This window comes from Rana temporaria, chromosome 4 (genome assembly GCF_905171775.1).
Source record: "Rana temporaria chromosome 4, aRanTem1.1, whole genome shotgun sequence".
Lineage (NCBI taxonomy): Eukaryota > Metazoa > Chordata > Amphibia > Anura > Ranidae > Rana > Rana temporaria.
In genome coordinates this window covers 281770302-281792527 of record NC_053492.1, presented here as the reverse complement: position 1 = coordinate 281792527, position 22226 = coordinate 281770302, and the positions used below count along the sequence as shown (strand labels likewise).

General features: G+C 38.8%; 1 protein-coding gene across 3 annotated transcripts in view; it reads right to left on the bottom strand.

Annotated features, from left to right (window-relative positions):
* NKAIN2 (sodium/potassium transporting ATPase interacting 2) overlaps positions 1-22226 on the bottom strand; it is a 1108432-nt gene that overhangs the window by 621407 nt on the left and 464799 nt on the right. For all 3 annotated transcript variants that reach the window (XR_005748699.1, XM_040350350.1, XM_040350351.1), the window contains exon 3: positions 4850-4930. Coding sequence is in view for 2 of the 3 variants with exons in the window: in XM_040350350.1 (XP_040206284.1) it covers positions 4850-4930 (81 nt within the window). In the remaining variant the exon portion in view is untranslated. The remainder of the gene's footprint in view (positions 1-4849; positions 4931-22226) is intronic.

Genomic DNA, 22226 nt, shown 5'->3' with positions numbered 1-22226 from the left:
GGCCAGTCAAGTTCCTCCACCCCAAACTCACTCATCCATGTCTTAATGGACGTTGTTTTTGTACTGGTGTGCAGTCATGTTGAAACAGGAAGGGGGCCATCCTCAAACTGTTCCAACAAGGTTAAGAGCATAAAATAGTCTAAAATGTTTTGGTATGCTGACGCCCTAAAAATTCCCTTCACTGTAACTAAGGAGCCAAGCCCAACCCCTGAAAAACAACCCCACACCATAATCCCCCCTCCACCAAATGATTTGGACCAGTGCACAAAGCAAGGTCTATGAAGACATGGATGAGCAACTTTGAGGTGGAGGAACTTGACTGGCCTACACAGCATCCTGACCTCAACCCGATAAAACACCTGTAGGATGAATTATATTGGAGACTGCGAGCCAGGCGTTCTCATCCACATCAGTGCCTGACCTCACAAATGCGCTTCTGGAAGAATGATCAAATATTCCCATATACACACTCCTAAACCTTGTGGACAGCCTTCTCAGAAGAGTTGAAGCTGTTATAGCTGCAAAGGGTGGGCCAACTTAATATTGAACCCTACGGCCTAAGACTTGGGAAGTCATTAAATGTCATATGCGTGTAAAGGCAGGCGTCCCAATACTTTTTGTAATATAGTGTATCAAATTGACAGGGAACCCCACAGACTAGGGGTTTCCAATAACATGTTGACTGCTGAATCCGAATTAATTTAAAAAAGATGTATTTAATATACAAGCAAGCCTCTAGAAAACTCTAAAAGCTTGGAGAACAGTGTGTATATATATATATATATTGACATACATTCAAAATTTCTGTTCTACCCAGGCTGAGAGCATCTAACCAATTTATACATTTTCAAAGGGGGGTGGCAATTGAGTACAATTCTTTGGTGATATCCATTGATGAACATTTAACATATATATATATATATGTCACTTCCAGAGTTCCCTGGGAAAAAACCCAGAGATAGGCCTTTTCACAGCTAAAGGTGTGAATGACATTTGTTCAGGAACAGAATGTGAAACTGGTCACATCCTATATTTTGATACATAAAAATATAGGCTATTGAAATCAAGTCAAAATACATTGCTAATATTACCTAACCAATATATACATATATATATATATATATATATATATATATATATATATATATATATACATACATACATACATACAGTATACACACAGACATATACATATGTATATACAGTATACATACATAGCAAATCAGAAACACATGCTTTGACAATCGTGAATAAATGTTTGATTAAATAAATGGCTATTCCATTTACCCGGTCAATATACTCCAATCTATCACTATTATGTCCATTATAATAAAAAAATAATGTACAAAAAGCAGAACTCCGATGTTCAAAATAGCTCTGTATTTACAACTTCTGCATACAGGTAATAAAACCAGATTACTTGTTTTGGACTTAAACACCGTGGGGGGTTTATTGAAATGGGAGGTGCACAAACACAAAATCAGCTTCCAGGTTTTATTGTCAAAGCTTAATTGAACAAGCAGAAATTAGAAGCTAATTGGCTACCATGCAGAGCTGTACCAGATTCTGAGTGTTCCAGTTTTAGTAAATCAACCCCACTATGTCACAGAAAAATTCATGCAGGTTTGTATCGCTGTCTACCTACTGAGGATAGTTAGATACACAACATGGTTACTGAGAGAGAACTTGAGGGAAATCTCCCCACTGTGGAAACAAACAACCATAAAAATGTTTCTTTTAATACAGTTGGGGAGGAACAGATCTTCTTAAGCCTCGTAAACACGATTAGTCCATCCGATGAGAGCGGTCTGAAGGACCGTTGTCATCGGTTAACCGATAAAGCTGACTGATGGTCCGTCGCGCCCACACACCATCGGTTAAATAACCGATCGTGTCAGAACGCGGTGACGTAAAACACAACGACGTGCTGAAAAAAATGAAGTTCAATGCTTCTGAGCCTGCGTGGATTTTTAACAGATGGTCGTGCCTACTAACGATCGGTTTTGACCTATCGGTTAGGAATCCATCGGTTAAATTTAAAGCAAGTTGGCTTTTTTTTAACCGATGGTTAAATAACCTATGGGGCCCACACTCGATCGGTTTTGACCAATGAAACCGGTCCATCAGACCGTTGTCCTCTGGTTAACCTACCGTGTGTACGAAGCCTTATTGCTGCGTCCATGTTCAGAAGATTTCCTTTCACTCTCTGTGTGCCCAAAACTAAAACAACGTTTTGTCCGGCGTTCTAATTTTCATTTTAGTAATTGCTATTTCCTTTGCAATATTTATCATATAAAAGCCATATTACATTATAAAGGAATTTACTGTAAATCAAAAGCACCATTGTGCTGAAAGTTTACGATACAAAGTAACCCATTTTCAGTACGTTACACAAGCAAAAACAACAAATTCATCCTTACAAGTGTTTTTTCAAGTCACATCATTTGTTCTGACAATTCCCTACAAGTTCAAAACACAAAGACGTTGATTTAGTAAAGGTTATTCATTTAGCAAAGTCAATTTTCACTTAGAGTGAACAAAATTACCCTATATTTATTAAGCTGATTATCTAGCAATGTAAGCAAAAAATAAATGTAAAAAAATAAAACAGGACAGCACAGTTTCACCTCATTCACTAAGCTAAGTTTACAGCCTTTAATCCTTTAATAAATAAACCATATTGATTTTATTGATACTATAAAAAGACAAACAATTAAGCAGAAAAGTGTACGATCACTTTCCAAATGATTTACTATGTAAAACAGCACCTACCTACATCACAGAGGCACAACAACATTATTGCTTTCCTGGTGCACAGCACAAAAAACTGACTGATATAGCCTTACATATACATAGATAAATACATAAATTAATAAAGAAGGATTTATAATGAACACCCTTATTACTTCCATCCTATGCTCTCCACTGCAAACAAACATTGCTTCTGCACCAGCTTACAGAACAAGCTAATGAGCAGCAGCAGAACAAAAGAGCTAAAGCAGACACCAATTTGGATTAGGATTTTGCTGTCTATATGCCCTGCTGTTTGCCATAAATAAATGATAAAAAAATATCAATTTTTTTTGTAAAAGGCCTCATTGTACCATAATGAAAAATAAAATGCAAAGGAAAATGTAATAAAAGATAGCCATAGTGATAGAAAAAAACATTATTTTAGACTTTAAGGACTTCATACTGCTGGCATTGTTATAGTGAACCTTGCACTTGTGTGCATTGTAGTGTCATTGATTTTATTTCACCCTAAATTACGTCCAGAAAGAACTTGCATTTTAGTGCACCGCAATGCATGACAAAGTACAATGTGTCTTGCTTTGCATTGCAAAAAATGCAGTAGGGTCGATATTTTTGGTTAAGGTGCATTACAGCCCATTCGTTTTGCCTCGATGTATAAAAATGCATGCGCTTAGGTGCAATTCAGTGAGCAATGAATGGACCTTAAGTGTTCAGGTACACAGTACACACGGGGGGGGGGGGGGGTTACTAAAACTGGAACACCCAGAATCTGGTGCAACTGTGCATGGTAGCCAATGAGCTTAACTTCAGCTTCCGCTCAGCCTATAGCAGAATGAAAGGCCGGGTGGGGGCTTTCTCATTCTGATTGGATGTCATATGACGTCCTTCAGAATATCAGTAGAGAGCCTATGATGTAGGCTCTTTACCATGTGATCAGCTGTGTCCAATCCCAGCTGATCACAGTTGGAAATGCAGGAAATACAGATTACCGGCATTCCTCTCCTCATACTGACAGCACGTGAGTAGAGCCAATACGCGGCTTTCTTCACAGGGGAGATCTGCCCCATTACTAACGCTTGTCAGTGCCCATCAGAGATGCCCACCAGTGATGCTTACCAGTGCCCACCAGTGATGCCAATCAGTGACCACCTGCCTTGCTCTGCCCATCAGTGACTCCTAATCATTGGTGCCTATTTATGCCACCCATCTGTGCCACCTGTCAGTGCCCATCATGTGCCGCCTAGTAATGCCCATCAGTGCTGCTTATTAGTGCCCATTAGTGCTGCCCATCAGTGTCCATACCTGCTGCCCATTAGTCCCCATAAGTGCTTCATATCAGTGCCTATCAATGCTGCATTTCAGTGCCGCCCTTCAGTGTTCATAAGTGCTGCCCATTAGTGTCCATCAGTGCCCATCAATGCTGCATATTAGGGCCTCCTCATCAGTGTCAATCAGTGCCTATCAGTGCAGCCTCATCAGCACACATCAGTGAAGGAGAAAAATTACTGATTTATTAAATTTTATAACAGAAATTAAGAAAAAAAAATGTTGGTCTTTTTTCGTTTGCTTAGCAAAAAATGAAATACCCAGTGGTGATTCAATACCGCCAAAAGAAAGCTTTACATTTTGTTTGGGTACAGTGTTGCATGGCTGCCCAATTGTCATTGACAGCACTGAAAGCTTAAAATTGGCTTGCGTAGGAAGGTGGTGAAAGTGCCCAGTATTGAAGTAGTTAAGCTATAACAATAAAACCTGGAAGCTGATTGGCTTGTATGCAGAGCTACACCATATTTTGCACATTCTAGTTTTAGTAAATTTCTCACACAGTGTGAAGCAAAAAAATAAATAACACAACATTCATTAATAGATTTTATATTTATAACTATTTATTTATTTCTACCAATGGGGTTGGAGGTGCTCTAAAAGGAAATGATAAACACACCTGTTCAGTTTTTGGCAGTTGTGGAAGCTTTTGTTCAGTTCTTATTTGAAAAAAAAAATAAATCATTGCGTGGAGTGGAATACTCCACAATATTCTGCTGCCCACTACCTAAAATGGCATTTCAAGACAATATTCATGAAACTGTCAACTTACCCTGGAAAGGTCCCCAGCTTCCAAATAGAAACAGATAATAAATACATTCCAAGCTATCCACACCACGAGCCAGACAGCATACTGTGGAAATAAAGGAGTAGATGTAGGTCAAGTAAAAATAAATTGCCACAGATACACTTCAATAAGTTGCTAAATGTTGTACCTTCATTAAATATAACCATATTGCTACACTTAGAGGCTCCTCTCTTCTTTTTTATACTCAGTTGTGACATGACTCTACTCTTATATCAAGACATCGCTTGTATATCAAGGCAAAATTTATTAAAACATTTTGCTTGTCTTGCAAAACACTCTCAAACCAAGGTTTTACTGTATAAGGTAGCCACCAAAATGTTTCATTGTAATAATTCCATATCCGATTTTAAGAAGTCAGTTGATCGTATTTAAGTTTAGCCAAGGATTGAGATTAAAGGCTGTGGTTACATGTAGCACTTTAAAAAGAACCAGACAGGATAAAAATATAAGAGTTCTCATTGCTGATTGTTTTTTTTAAAGTTGAAAACTCCAGGGCTGTCATACTATCTTTCCTTCTTACTTTGGGGAAGCAATGACCTACAGTAAACTTAGGCATGTCAGGTGTCAGGATGTCTAATATGTACATGCTTGTTCCAAGTGAGTGACTCACTAGACTAGCAACAAACATCCCTGGATGATGCACCTTCCAAATAATGACAACTGCTCATATGAAATAAAGTTTATTGTCATTAAAGCAGATGGGGGTGGTAGACACGTTTATGATTCACCTGCGGTGTTTATATTGGTCCAGCAGTGCACCAACACCTTTGCAGCCATTGTGCTACATCAGGGATCCTCAATCTACGGCCCTCTAGCTGTTGCGGAACTACACATCCCATGAGGCATTGTAAAACTCTGACATTCACAGACATGACTGGGGCATGATGGGAATTGTAGTTCCTGAACAACTGGAGGGCCGTAGTTTGAAGACCCCTGTGCTACATGCTGGGTTTGTGGTGTGCTCCTGTACCTTTAAGGAGGGGTGGCTCCCCTTCAGTTCACCTGCCCCTTTCTATCCATTTAAATGCATGTGCCTCCACTGTGGGGACGCTCATTGTTTAGTGTTAGGACCACAGATTACAGGGTGCCTTGGCGTGGCTCTGTGGCTCATGCATGCGTTTGCAAATGCGTGCGGACAAAACCCCTGTTTTTAATAGTGTTGAGCAGAATACGCCATATTCGATTTCGCGATATATCTCGAATATATAGTCGAATATTCTAGATATATTCGCTAAATTTGAATATTCGTGATATTTTATCGAAATGAAATGATTGCGAATTTTCGCTATTGCGAATGCGAAAATAATTGCGAATTTTCGATAACTGCGGTAGGAGCACTCTGATTGGCTCAGAATATTCGTGATATTTTACAATACAAAATAATTGCGAATATTCGGCAAATGCGGAAGGAGCACTCTGATTGGCTCAGAATATTCTTGATATTTTACAATAGAAAATAATTGCGAATATTCGGCAAATGCGGAAGGAGCACTCTGATTGGCTCAGAATATTCTTGATATTTTACAATAGAAAATAATTGCGAATATTCGGCAAATGCGGAAGGAGCACTCTGATTGGCTCAGAATATTCGTGATATTTTACAATAAAAAATAAAAAGTGTTTTGCATTGGTGGTGATTCTTTACTCTATCCATCTGTCACAGCCGTTTGTCAATCAAACACCTTGAAGATTGAACACGTTCATGCTGCATGCTTTGGACTTTTTTTCACTTCACATATCAAAGACATTTTTATGAAAGATTATTTTTCTATTATTGGGACTATATTTCTTTATATATTTGTTTCACTGTGTATTTCACAAGTTATTTGCGCTTGCTTATTTTATAATTTGCCCACATGTCTTGTCACTAGACATATTTTTTATTCTTGTAGAGCGACTCCATTTTCTGTCTTGTATTAATTTATGTTGTATAACATTTTTGAGTTGCTGCTGTATTCTCCCCTTTTTTTAAGGTATGCGCAATTTTTTCCTTCTTACAAAAAAAAATAATATCAAACATACAAATATTCATAACAGAAACATACACAAAGCCCCCCCCTTTTGCATCAGAGACAATCAGAGTTCTCCTACCACAGTTATCGAAAATTCGCAATCATTTTCGCATTCGCATTAGCGAAAATCCGCAATTTTTTTTTTTATATTCGGCAACATAAAAGGATCGCCTCAGCTTAGCTACTCGGCCCAGGGTCTCTAATCATACCAGCAATGCTTTTAGACGTCGATAGGATGTGATCTGTTTTAAAAATAAAATTGAAAAATGTGAATATTCGGAATTGCGAATATTCATTGCGAAATTCGAAATATATCGCGAATACTCGAATATGCCATATTCGAGCCGAATATTCGCAATACGAATATTTGTGAGCAACACTAGTTTTTAATGCATAATGGTAGACAGGTTAATTGGTTGTTCTGCAAGCTGGTCGGTAAGAAGGCTTGGTTTTTCCCTGGGCATTCCCCAGGTTTTTGTTGTTGTCATTAAAGCAGAACCCTGGCTAAACATTATTGTACATATGGGGCCAGATCCACAAAGAAGTTACGCTGGCGTATCTATTTGATATGCCGCGTAACTTCTAGGATGCTCCGGCGTATCTTTTTTCTGTATTCAGAAAACAAGATACGCCGGAATTTAGCTAAGATCCGACTGGTGTAAGCCTCTTACGCCGTCGTATCTTAGTTGCATATTTACGCTGGCCGCTAGGTGGCGCTTCCGTAGATTTACGCGAGGAATATGCAAATTAGGTAGATACACCGATTCACAAACGTACGTACACCCGGCGCATTTTTTTACGTCGTTTATGTAAGGCTTTTTCCGGCGTAAAGTTACCCCTGCTATATGAGGCATATGCAATGTTAAGTATGGACGTCGGCCCACCGTCAAATTTTTTACGTCGTTTGCGTAAGTCGTTCGCGAATAGGGCTGTGCGTAAGTTATGCTCACGTCTAAAGCATTGACGATTTGCGGCGTAATTTGGAACATGCGCACTGGGATTCTTTCACGGACGGCGCATGCGCCATTCGTAAAAAACGTCAAATACGTGGGGTCACGATTAGTTAGCATAGAGAACGCCCCAACCAGCCTCTTTTGAATTAGGCAGGCTTACGCTGCCCGATATACGCTACGCCGCTGTAACTAAAGGCGTAACTTCTTTGTGAATACAGTACTCGCCTTTCTAAGTTACGGCGGCGTAGCGTTTCTGAGATACGCTACGCCCACCTAAAGATAGGCGCATGTACATGGATCTGGCCCATGCTCTTTATCTCTCCAACTTCCTAAACCCCCGCCCCTTTCCAGTGCCGGGACAAGGTCATCTAGAACCCAGAGAGAGCCTACTAAACTGTGGCCCCCAAAAATATATGAGCATTATGTGTCAGTAAAAATCCCCCCCCAAAAAAAAACAATTGTGCACTAATCTGCATGATTACCACCTAAAATTACTCCTCCTCCTCCCAGTACAAATTTCCCCCTGCCTAAATCCCCCTCCCAGCTCAAATCTTTGCACCGCCATCCGCCCTTCCAGCTCAAATCCTCTCTCTCCCAAAATCTTCCTAGCACAAATACTTCCCCCCAAATTACCCCTTTCCCCTTCCTAGCACAAATCTCCACAATCATCTATACTAGCACAAATCCCCGCCCCCCACCCAAAAAAAATCCCCTCCTAGCAAAAATTCCCCACTTTATCAGCTTTTCAATTTTGATCCCCTCCAACCCAAATCTGTTGTCCTAGCACAAATCCTTTTCCCCCTCCCCAACACTAATTCATAATGCCCGCCCTCAAATTTCCCTTCCTAGAAAAATGCTTCCCCCTCATGACCCCAAATTCCCCCTACCAAATCTCCTTCCCTTCTTCTCCTTGCAGCACCCTCCCCACCTCACATGATAATACAGTGCCCAGGGCAGCTGTCACCCCTGCCCACCATTTGTCCTGGCCCTGCCCCCCCCCCAAAAAAAATGTTTTAGTTAACCAAACACCCTTTACTTAACCACATAGCGATCGCTGCATGCGCATTTACATCTACACAATGGCACGGGCAGGCAAATGGGTTTCCTAGGGTGTCTCCCTAGGACACACTTAACCCCGTCAGTGTCACCTAGGGGTTAACCCCTTTACTGCCAGTTTAATTTTCACAGTAATCAGTGCATTTTTATAGCACTGATCGCTGAAAAAATGACAATGGTCCCAAAAATGTGTCAAAAGTGTCCGATGTGTCCACCATAAAGTCACAGTCACAATAAAAAATGCAAATCACTGCCATTACTAGTCTATGGACGCCAAATGAATGACTCGGGAGCGCACCCGCAAGGTAACCCCCTGGGAGATCGCTTCTGATGCAAGGAGAGGAGCTGCAAGAGCCGCGGCAATGAGCTGCACAGTGGAGGTAAGTATGACATGTTTGTTATTAAAAAAAAACAATCCTTTAGTATCACTTTAACTAAGCTTAATTATGCAACCCAAAAAAATAAACATTTTTTACATCAAGTGTCATAAATGTGAACAGTTCTGCCATTTGTGCCTAACTTCGAAATATACAGATTAGTTAAGTATATTTGATACGAGTAATGAAAAGGGATCATGCATTTTATCCACTTAATTCTAAAAATGCTACATTCTAGTGATTTGACAGCACAGGATAAGTCAGTTAACATCAGCATTGTAAAACTGTGCTCAAGTTGTCATTAGCCAGAAGCACAACATATCTGAAATGTCTTTTAATTTGAAAACATTTAGTAAAAAGAACATTTATGAAGGGCACGATATAGCAATTATTTGGCCATATTCAATGTAGCATTATACTGTGCAATGCTCAAATTTAAACAAGAAATAATGTGAAAAATACAGTTACAACCTCTGACAGCTCTGTAAGATATAATAATTGTTTTTTGCATTGTAGCTGTTATGTTCTATTGTTATTTAAACAGCAGTTCAAAGAAACAAGTCACACCAATGAATGAACTTCTAATGTGTTATAACAAACACTGCTTAAATCAAAATGTTTCATAGTTTAACTCTAAGCTGATTATCTGTAAATCCGTTAAGTTAGACCAATAATATGTAGTGCCATAGAGGATCACTGAGAATGCTCTTGTAGTGTAACAGGATTCATGACCAGCATTCAGTTCAGACAGATAAGCAGTCAGTACTAATGGCTACTTGCTTGTTCATTGAATAGGCACCTCTCTCACAAGGAGATAGGAAGAGTCTAGTAGTCCAGGTCTACAGCTGAAGGGATCCCTGGACTTGTGTCCTATGTGTCTTCAGACACATAGGATAATGGCTGCATGCACAGAATCTCCTGCATATGTCCAGGAGACCATAGTCTTGTGGAAGACCAGAGGATTGTGTAGCGTTAAAGGATCCAGCGCCTGCATGTGCACATGGTAAGTAAAAGGACACTCTGCTACAATTATGTTTTTTGTTTGTTAGAAACAAAAGAAACCTGCTGAGGGTGTGTTTAGAACACATTTCCTGCATGGTAAGCCAAGGTTCTATGATCAAACCAAACAAATAGAACACCACACTCCAGGAAATTCAACCATAGTACACAAAAGTGAGATATGATTCCAGCCCGATTCTTACCAGACCATGCCCCCTGACATGTTTCACCCCACCCATGGGGCTTAGGTAGAGAAACACCTCTATGACTAATCCCGATGGGTGGGTGAAATTTATCAGGGGAGCGTGGCCTGGAAGAAGCCAGGCTGAAGCCACATCTTACTTTCTTGTACTTTGGCTGATTTTCCTGGAGTGTTTTGTTTGGTTTGTGCACCTCAGCCAGAGCCAGGATGAGCTCTTTTAAAACCAGCACCCACACTCTGTGTGAGACACTGAAAAGCCCTGCAGTGGTGCTCAAAGTTTTATGGTTACCATATATTTGACAAAGAGGATGTGGTGGGCTGTTTAAGCAACAATTGGATGAGGATGGAGCTCTATGTATGCATCTTAAAATGAACTAAAGCTATTAAGATTTGTATGTCACAGTAAATGGTAATTGTGCTCAAGTAGTAACCTGAAAATTACATTTTGTTCTAGCTTTACTCTTGAAAATAGCAGTGAACTGGTATGTGAGAGGGGCTAGGCAATCCTTTGCCTTCAGCCTCATAGCTGTATATATGCAGTGGTGGATCTTTGGTAATGCTGCCTATGATTGCTAGCTTCAGAAGATTTGGACTGACATTGGGTAATGTCATAAAAAAAAAGATCTCAGCTTTCCAGGTGGCAGAATGTTTTCAAATGCAGAGCCCGGGCATGACATCATAACATCATGCCTGGCCTCCAAACGACCATAGAGACTCTGGGTACCATCTGGCCCATCAGAAATCTCTATTGTCAGCATCCGGCACCAGCAGATCCCCTTTCCAGCTCACTGATCGCACAGGTGACTTCCCCTCCCGCTGCCTGTAAGAACGATCAAGCGGCTGAAGAGCTGCTATGATCTTTCTTATGGTGCAGGAAATTGCCAGCTCTAAAATAAGATATCTGAATGATGCCTGTAGCTGCCATGTGGAAGTTAAAAAAGCCCGACCTAGTTTTTGCTACACATATTACAACTAAGGAACACCTCACTAAATAAATAATTTTTACTCATTTCCGTTTTTACAATTAATACATATTTCACATATGTGGTAACACATTTCTTGTATATGCATGAAATACATGAATTGTTATTTTAAATGCACATGAATTGTTAGTTGTATGGGTTGATCAATTTTAACCTCCTGGGCGGTGTTCCCGAGTCTGACTCGGGGTGAGATTTTTGGGCTAGGATCGGTAACCCCGAGTCAGACTCGGGCTCGCCTCGCTGGATGTACAGGGAGTTTTACTTACCTTGTCCCTGGATCCAGCGATGCCACCGCGCTGTATGAGCGAGCAGGACCTCGCTCGATTCACACAGTGCCTCCGTGTGACGCCGATCTCCGTTCCCTGCGACGTTACGACGCACGGGGACGGAGAACGGCGCCAAATTCAAAAAAGTAAACAAACACTATACATACAGTATACTGTAATCTTATAGATTACAGTACTGTATGTAAAAAAAACACACACCCCTTGTCCCTAGTGGTCTGTCCTGTGTCATGCATGTCATTTTATATAATAAAAACGTTTCTTTCTCCCTGCAAACTGTAGATTGTCCATAGCAACCAAAAGTGTCCCTTTATGTCAAAAATAGTTTTAGATCAGCTAAAAAACAGCGATAATAAATTATAATCACTTGCAGAATTGTGCGATAGCGATTTGTGGGGAAATTCGTCATAAAAAAATAAAAATAATGACAGCAACAATTCTGCAACTGAGCAAATTTCAGTGATTTTGATTTGATTACATTATTGAATAATTTTTATTATAATTATATTATTATTTGTTATAATTATTTATAATTATTTATTATATTATAATTTATAATTTTGTTTTCATAAAAATGTCATATCCGGGATGCCTATTAGAAGCTTGTTTGGTCAGATTTAAGTGAGTTATTTCTAAAAATGACAGACCTACAATATAAAACGCCAAATTTCCTTGCAAATAATGGTACCGCTTTCAGCATGTTTTTTCTGAAAGAATCATACCGCCAGGGAGGTTAAAGAGCTAGCACACCTTTTTTTGTTACAAGTAAATGAATATACCCACGCTATGAAAATCCACAAAAGATGTTGAAATACAGCTGCCCAAACACTGTACATTAGATTACCAAAAACTATAAAGATTATGTGTTAATGTGGAGCTATGGTATGTTTACTACCATACACCTCCCTCTTATACATATATGCAATTTGCAGCTAAACAAAATATATATTTCCATATGTATGTGCAGCAACACATATTAACCTAAAAACACAAAACAAAAACATGTACTACAAAACACCTCCCTACTTGTAAATTAGCAACATACTGCTTTAGCTAAATAAAGTGCAACTTCATATGCAATCAGTATCAATAAAGTGCAAATAACGTTTCTGTGTAATCAAAACCAATAAAGTACAAATGCACATGCAAACAATGTCAATAAAGTACAAAATAAAGTCTATGGGCCAGATTCAGAAAGAACTGCGACGGCATAACGTATCGTTTTTAAGTTACACCGCCGCAAGTTTTCCTCGTAAGTGCCTGATTCACAAAGCACTTGAGTATAAACTTGCGGCGGAGTAACGTAAAGACGTCCGGTGCAAGCCCGCCTAATTCAAATGGGGCGTGTACCATTTAAATTAGGCGCGCTCCCGCGCCGGACGTACTGCGCACGCTCCATTTTGAAATTCCCGCCGTGCTTTGCGCGAAGTGACGTCATTTTTTTGAATGGCGACGAGCGGAACGTACTTTCGTATTCCCGGACGTCTTACACAATAAAAAAAAAATGTGGAAATTTGACCCGGGAACGACGGCCATACTTTAACATGGCTCGTCTAAAGTTAAGCCATGTTAAAGCAGGCTTAACTTTGCGACGGGAAAAAATGACTAGCGACGACGTAACGAACACGAAAACCTTTGTGGATCTGCCGTAAAAGCTCATTTGCATACCCGACGCTGGAAAACTACGCAAACTCCACCCAGCGGCAGCCGAAGTATTGCATCCTAAGATACGACGGTGTAAGTCAATTACACCTGTCGGATCCTAGGGCTATCTATGCATAACTGATTCTATAAATCAGCCGCATAGATACTCTCAGAGATACGACGGCGTATCAGGAGATACGCCGTCGTATCTCTTCTGTGAATCTGGCCCCATGTGTAGTCTTTCAATTCAAAGTGCCACAAAGGGCTTCATTAAGTGCTGGAATAATGACAGTGTCTTCACACACTATTTGGTAGTCACACATGCTCCCCTACATTACCTGTCAAATTTCCTTGATCCCTTATTTTTAGTAAGTGGGCCAACTTTGGTATGTACAGTAAAATAAGAAATCGGGAGGCAGCCTCCAATAGTGTAAAACCACTTTTATTTTACAAAATTGAAAAGAAAATATAAAACATCCTCCTATATTAAAGTAAGGATTGTATTTTAAAATCTAAACAGCATGTATGAACTCTCTGGAATTCTCATGATGATGTCACTATAATGAAAAACACTGAGCGGGGATTCTTGCGTCACTTCTTACTCTTTTATCCTGTCCAGAGCAGGATGCTAGCCACTATCACTGCCTCCTTTTTACAGGACCATGGCTTCTCATCAAGCAAAAGAATGGGTCTGGGGGACATTACTGGTTCCAAGCGACACTTTCATAACAACTATTGACAGTGGAATAAGGAAGTTGTCATATATAGTAGTAATGGTAGAAATAAATGCTACTACTGTATATAACATCGACTCTCGTCCAATCACGCAAATAAATGCCCAAACAAGCAACATTTAGCTCATCCCTACTGGAGGTGTCCATCTTGCAAGAGGAAAGGCTTTGCTTCCTAATGTTACTGTTGCCACCTAAATAAATAGTGCTCTGATAACTATAATTATAATATTAAGGAAGCTTCAGGAAAGGATAACTAATTGCTTTACTAAAACTGGGGAGTATAAAATCTGGTGAAGCTGTGCAAAGTAGCCAATCAGTTTCTAATTTAAGCTTTGCCAAAAAATAAAAAAACTGGAAGCTGATTGTTTTCTATGAAGAGCTGCACCAGATTATGAACTCTCCAGTTTTAGTAAATCAACCCCAATGAATGAAGCAGCAGCAGGGAGCACTTTGTTTTTTTCTCTCTACCAAGGAGAACAGACAGAGACACAATAAAACATCACCTAAACTCATTTCACACCTCTTAAGACTAGCAATAAAAGGCAGCAGTATCTTAGATCTTACACTACTGATATACAGCTATCCCTGTAAGCACAGCGATGCTTAGGTATACTCACATTCCAGAAAAAAAGGTACATTTGTAATGGTATTTGTTAGACCCAATTAAAAAAATGTAATATTCCCTATACCATGGCAAATGTTCACTTTTTGAGTTTCACTCGGGCGGTGTGTTTGCGGGACGTTAGGAAAAGTCCTGCAAGCAGCATCTTTGGGGCGGCTTGGGAGCGATATACCCCCAAAATGCCCCTGCCCATTGAAATGAATGTGCAGCGCTTCCAAAGATCCTTAAAAGTGTTTTGAAAGCACTTCTTCACTTTTTTCATCTTTTATTTTTAAGGTCCAGTTATCACGAGATCTAAGAAAAAATGGCCCGCTAGCGCACAAAAAGCGCCACAAAAGCGCTGCTAAAGCACTAAAAAAATGTAGAGGTGCTTCAGTGTGAAAGTAGCCTAAGGCCCCATACACACGACCGAGTTTCTCGGCAGAATTCAGCCAGTAACTTGATCGGAGCTGTATTCTGCCGAGAAACCCGGCCGTGTGTACACTTTCGACCGAGGAAACCGACGAGGATCTTGTCGGGCCAAATAGAGAACATGTTCTCTATTTCCTCGTTAGTCAACGGGGAAACTTGGCTCGCCGAGATCCTCGGCGGCTTCACAATGAACTTGACGAGCAAAACGATGTGTTTTGCCCGTCGAGTTCCTCGGACGTGTGTACGGGGCCTGAGATTTAATACAACAATCTATACAAATAATATAACAGATATTGCATTAATGTGTATTGTTTTCATCATTTATGAAGAAAAATCGTGTATCAACATTGGTTATATTTTCTCATACAACGCATGCTATGATTTTAAAGTAAAGCTCTAATTCACAAGAAAACTCAGGTTCAAGAACAGACTCTATGACAAATGATTGGGGTTAAAGTGTTGACAACAAATCATGAATCACTTTCAAGCATGGCTAGCTAAAGAAAGACTGAAAGTGTTACTTGAAGACTATAATAATGTGGCTCAGGTGGGAATATTAGTAAAGGGATTGAATACAGCCTCTACCATAACAAGATAGCCCGGAGACAGATGGGACCTCTGATCTACTGAGTCAGGTTCTTCCACGACTCAGCTATTCCAGTAAAGAAGTCTATACTTCCATTTATCATAAGAAATAGAAAATATCTCTTATGGTTTTCTGTTGCACATGAATGTTTATTGCAAGCAGCTAACCAATATTGTACAGTATATGATGATTTATGCTGCATTGTGTGTTGTGTTTAATGCAAACATTTACAAATTGATGGCTTATCGCATTATTGGTCTTTTTCGAAAAAAATAATAATTGAGTTCTTATTCTAAAAGTTAATATATAAACCTAAGAACAAACATTTTGGAGCTTGCCAACCCCCGAATGTGGTGTTTATGTGTTTTTTTTTCAGGAATTATGTCTTTAATTTTCCCTTACCGATCCTGCCAGTAAACCACTTTTTGTCCTAGGATGACAATTCTCACTCACTGTACTATCTGTGGAGGTTCAGAATTGTCAAATTAGGCTGCTTGCACTTTATTTGGACTGCAAAAATCTCCCCCCTCTTCCTCTTTGTAACACAGGGGAAGGTGTCCTGTAATCCACTGATGTTAACAGGGCAGGGTTAATAGCGTTCCTTTATTTTTTTGGGCAACAGAAGAGCAGAGAGAGTTATAAGCCAACTGGACTTCTGACAGGATACCTTTATATCCCCTGAGGATGTCACTTGCATAGATGAAATGTGTAGGGACGGGCTAGCAGCCTAAGTTGTCATCACACCCACTGGTGTAACACAACATGGTGTTTTTATGCCTTTGTTATCCTGAGATGCCTGTGAGTATATTTGTTTGTAAATAAATTGGTGTTTTTAGCAATATTACTCCATGGTCCTTTGTATTTTCTCCTGAATCTTACTGCAGAGAATTGCACTGAACAGCCAGTGGAGGACCTGGTAGACATAGAGGTTATCACCATACCCTGGTGTAATTTACATTTAATGAATCCTGCGCTATTGATCTCTTAAAATCTGGAGATTGTGGTTATCTGCTAAGGAAATGCATATACCTATGTTTGAGGTGGTTTGGGACTGTGATGTTTGATTTTTACAAGATTCTACATTGGCCCCCTAGTGGTGCCCTGGAGTATTTCTTTGGGAGTGGACTTTTATTTTCACACAGGTTTGTTGTGATGCCCCAGTGGAGCCCTGAACATTGCTTGAGTTATATTATATATGATTTAATCTTTTCACATTATTAGTGATTTTATTCATTGATGTTGATATTATTTATATCATTTTATTGTTTGATTTATTGTGAGTTTTATGGATAGATGTTTTGTGCATTCTTTTTGTTTATTATTTTGTGCAGCATTATCTCTGAGCACTGAGCAAATAATTACTTTGCGGTTTACTAGAATCAACAATATGTTTTCAGTTACTGAACAGAATAAAATGGTTATATTTAACACACTTAAGACAACTGATAAGATGTTAATTGATAGAATTCACATACACTTTACATTTCGTATTAGCCAGTAAGGCCGCGTACACACGGTCGATCCAAACCGATGAGAATGGTCCGATGGACCGGTTTAATCAGTTCACCGCTGAAGTGGCCTGATGGTCTGATGTGCGTACACACCATCAGTTCAAAAACCGATCGGGTCAGAACACTGTGACGTAAAACACACGATGTGCTGAAAAAAACAAAGTTCAATGCTTCCAAGCATGCGTCAACTTGATTCTGAGCATGCGCGGGTTTTGAACCGATGCTTTTGTGTACTAACCATCGGTTTGGACCTATCGGGCAGCGATCCATCGGTTCGATTTTAAAGCAAGTTCTACAATTTTTGACCGAAGGACAACGGACCGATGGGCCATACACACGGTCGGTTTGGACTGATGAAACTGGACTTCAGGCCGTTTTCATCGGTTTGGACCGACCGTGTGTACGCGGCCTAAGACCAATACATATTGTATGTAGGTTTGGTTTCTGTGGGTTACTTCACTTTATCATGTCAACAGCTATAGGTATAGCATTTACATAACAAAGCTTCTTTCGGGGACTATTTATACATAGGTGTCCTGGAGTATTGTGTTTTTTGCACATATTAACATGCATTGTGTTAAAGCAGTCCATTCAAATGAATCATAATGCACAAAATCATCCAAAATAATCAGAAACATTATTTTTTTGCAATGTGTTACCATGCATTGCAGTATGCTGCAATGCATATGTGTTTCCTCATTGTGTTGGGGTTCCATTAAAAATGCAAGGACTAACACAGACAACATTACAGCTCCCTGACTCACAGGTGCATACCATGGGACCTGTCTGACTAATGACACTACAACAAGCTGATATATGTAATGTGCATTGCCGTAATGCAACAGTGGGAATGGGCTTGAGAGCATTTCTAAGTTAACACAGATAACATGTAACATGAATTAATGAGTGTTTTTTCCTCCATAGTGACCAGCTACCAATAATGCTCTTCCTTGCCTTTGGTCAGAAGGATTAGAAGGACCAATAAGGAGGAGTTTGGGTAAGTAATATAAAAAAAATGGTTTCCAGCAGACATGTGTAGGGATTGTATGTGTTATAAAGTGCTATATAGTTCCATATCATGCTACATTACGGTAAATTGCAGTGTATTGGGCTTCATACAAGGGGCGTTCAAGTCAAACCAGGACTTTTAATTTTACAGGTATAAAAAGGGATGCTAGCTTGGCAGTACTACATGCAGTAGTAATTGGCAAGTGTGCCCTATTACTGTGAGGTGACGACATGTCACAGGCCAATCCAGTGACCGTTAATCAAGTGTTAGTTTGTGCATGGAACAGCATGTGGTGATGACATTTCTTGTGAATGAAGGTGTAAAAATCTGTGGCTATCTACAGAAGACTTCAAGCACAGTACGGTGATGAGACATTTGAATGGTGTAAATGTTTCAAAGATGGCCGTACGTCCATCAGTGACGAATCCTACCCGTGGTGGTTCCTAGCCAACAGCAGTCATTCCTGAGACCATTCAGCAACTTGGAATGCCTGATCCTGGATAATCAACGCATAACCAGTTGTGAAATTGCACAAGAGACTAATCTTTCTGTTGGAACAGTGAACACAATCATTCATGAAAATTAGCATTTTTGAAAAGCTAACAATTGTTGCATACCAAGATAGCTTTCTGCTTTTGACCGGCACAGAAGTGTTGAAGTCTGCACTACATTGAAGGAGCGTTTTTACAGGGAGGCCAGGATTTTCTGGATCACATCATTACATGTGATGAAACCTGGGCACATAATTTCACTCTGGAGTCAAAACGAGCATCAAAGCAGTGGAAGCATGCAAACTCGCCATCACCAAAAAGTTTTTGAGCCAATGCATCTGCAGGTAAAGTAATAGAAAGTGTTTTCTGGGACAAACATTGTTTATATGGATTTTCTACCCATATGGTGCCACTATCAACAGTAAATATTACTGTTGTATTCTGAGTGATGTGCATTTGTGTCTGTGACAAAAATGGCTTTCTCAGAACTATTGAGGTTAAAAATAATTAAAAATAATTAATTTATAAGGCCTATACATATTATTTGATATATGGTTTCATGGGCATCTTGGAAGCCATCTTGTCTCTGTTAGAAGGTGAATGCAACTTCATTGCTTGTGGACAAAGACTCATACAATATATTTTAAGAGCCTCCTCGCATATACTCCCAGGTTGTAAATTGTGAGGGTCCTAGACAACAAAAACAAGATAAGGGCTGGCCATGGTGCCAGAATGTGTTATAATGAGATTAATGTTTCAACTAAAACAATGAATAGAGACTTTGAATTTCTTTTTGCTGAAGAAAAAAAAAGAAAAAGGGGGCTTATTTAAAAGATGCCTTATGAACAGGAATTATTAATTGCAAGTCATTATATTAGCAATAATTTCTATGGTATTATTATTACATAATATGGAGCATTTATATGCCTACTTAATTAATAATAAGTAAAATAATAATTTCACAGATTTTTTTATGTACTTTTACAATATTCAAAATATATTCATTATATATTGTTTGATTTTACTCATTTAGTATATATTATTAATATAAGGGGTACAGAATTTCTATTAAGTGGAACTACATGTGAATAGCCATTGTGTTTTTACTACTAATTACCTCATTCTCAAGGGTATTCGGAGGAAAAATGAATTGCCATCATTCAGACTTTCTTAAAGCTACAGGCATATCCCACTTTTAAGTACACAATGGGGTTTATTTACTAAAACTGGATCAGGCTCACTTCTGCATAGAAACCAATGCGCTTCTAAACCCAGCTTGTTCAATTAAGCTTTGGTAATAAAACCTGGAAGCTCATTGGTTTCTGTGCAGAAGTGAGCCTGATTTTGCGCTTTCCAGCTTTAGTAAATAAATCCCATTGTGTACTTAAAAGTAGGATATGCCTGTATATATTTTATGAAGAGACAAAAAATCAGACAGATGCTGTCATAGAATAGACCATCCTATGATATGTATGGTTTTGTTCAAGGTTTAGGTCAGAGGTTATTCAAAGCAAAATCATGGTATTTTTAAGGAAGATCCCAAAATTATTTTTAATCCAATACTGTCCCCTTTAGGTAGTTGTGCGGATGGATACAAGTAAGTTAATATGTAATCTGACATCATTAATTACGTGAAAAACATGCATACTTTCTTTGGGGGATAAAAGTTTGAAGAAACATTGAGATAGGAAAAAAAAGAAGGAAGGGAAGGAGACAAAGCTGACATCTCTCAGACAAAAGATTGAGATTTTTGGTAATGTATAAGTTTCTATTTATCTGTAGGCAATTGACTAGCTATATACATCTGGATGTACCATTTAGTTCTTGTAGCATGAAGATTAGAATTTAATTGAAATAATTCTAACTGCAGTTTGAATCGTTTTTTTTTTCTATCAAAGAGAGAAATGCACACATATGTATAATCTTATTTAAGCTGAATTTAGTTTCTAGTAAATGGTTTAGTTATAATTAGGGATGAGCCGAACACCCCCAGTTCGGTTCGCAGCAGAACATGCAAACACCTTTAAAGTCTATAAGACCTGAAGGATCTGGTATGGGTTTTGAGGGGGACCCCTACGCCACTTAAGATTTGGTGCTTCCATCCAGTCACAGAGACCCTGATTGGAGGGGCGGTTAGGATTAGTGGCATCAATCGAGGCATTAAAGACTGCATTAAAGTCACTGCAGATAATTGTTCTATAGGGGTGAAATGCCAAAACGTTGTCAAACTTTCTGATCAAAGGAGGAGGAATATAAATATTGACAAACAGGTAGGTAATACCCAGAATTACCAAAACCACATGCCAGTGTTTTACTGATGAGTATAGCAACCACTCTTGTGTATACATAAAAGGAAGCATGAACAACAAAAACAAGATAAGGGCTGGCCATGGTGCCAGGATGTGTTATAATGAGATTAATGTTTCAACTAAAACAATGAATAGAGACTTTGAATTTCTTTTTGCTGAAGAAAAAAAAAGAAAAAGGGGGCTTATTTAAAAGATGCCTTATGAACAGGAATTATTAATTGCAAGTCATTATATTAGCAATAATTTCTATGGTATTATTATTACATAATATGGAGCATTTATATGCCTACTTAATTAATAATAAGTAAAATAATAATTTCACAGATTTTTTTATGTACTTTTACAATATTCAAAATATATTCATTATATATTGTTTGATTTTACTCATTTAGTATATATTATTAATATAAGGGGTACAGAATTTCTATTAAGTGGAACTACATGTGAATAGCCATTGTGTTTTTACTACTAATTACCTCATTCTCAAGGGTATTCGGAGGAAAAATGAATTGCCATCATTCAGACTTTCTTAAAGCTACAGGCATATCCCACTTTTAAGTACACAATGGGGTTTATTTACTAAAACTGGATCAGGCTCACTTCTGCATAGAAACCAATGCGCTTCTAAACCCAGCTTGTTCAATTAAGCTTTGGTAATAAAACCTGGAAGCTCATTGGTTTCTGTGCAGAAGTGAGCCTGATTTTGCGCTTTCCAGCTTTAGTAAATAAATCCCATTGTGTACTTAAAAGTAGGATATGCCTGTATATATTTTATGAAGAGACAAAAAATCAGACAGATGCTGTCATAGAATAGACCATCCTATGATATGTATGGTTTTGTTCAAGGTTTAGGTCAGAGGTTATTCAAAGCAAAATCATGGTATTTTTAAGGAAGATCCCAAAATTATTTTTAATCCAATACTGTCCCCTTTAGGTAGTTGTGCGGATGGATACAAGTAAGTTAATATGTAATCTGACATCATTAATTACGTGAAAAACATGCATACTTTCTTTGGGGGATAAAAGTTTGAAGAAACATTGAGATAGGAAAAAAAAGAAGGAAGGGAAGGAGACAAAGCTGACATCTCTCAGACAAAAGATTGAGATTTTTGGTAATGTATAAGTTTCTATTTATCTGTAGGCAATTGACTAGCTATA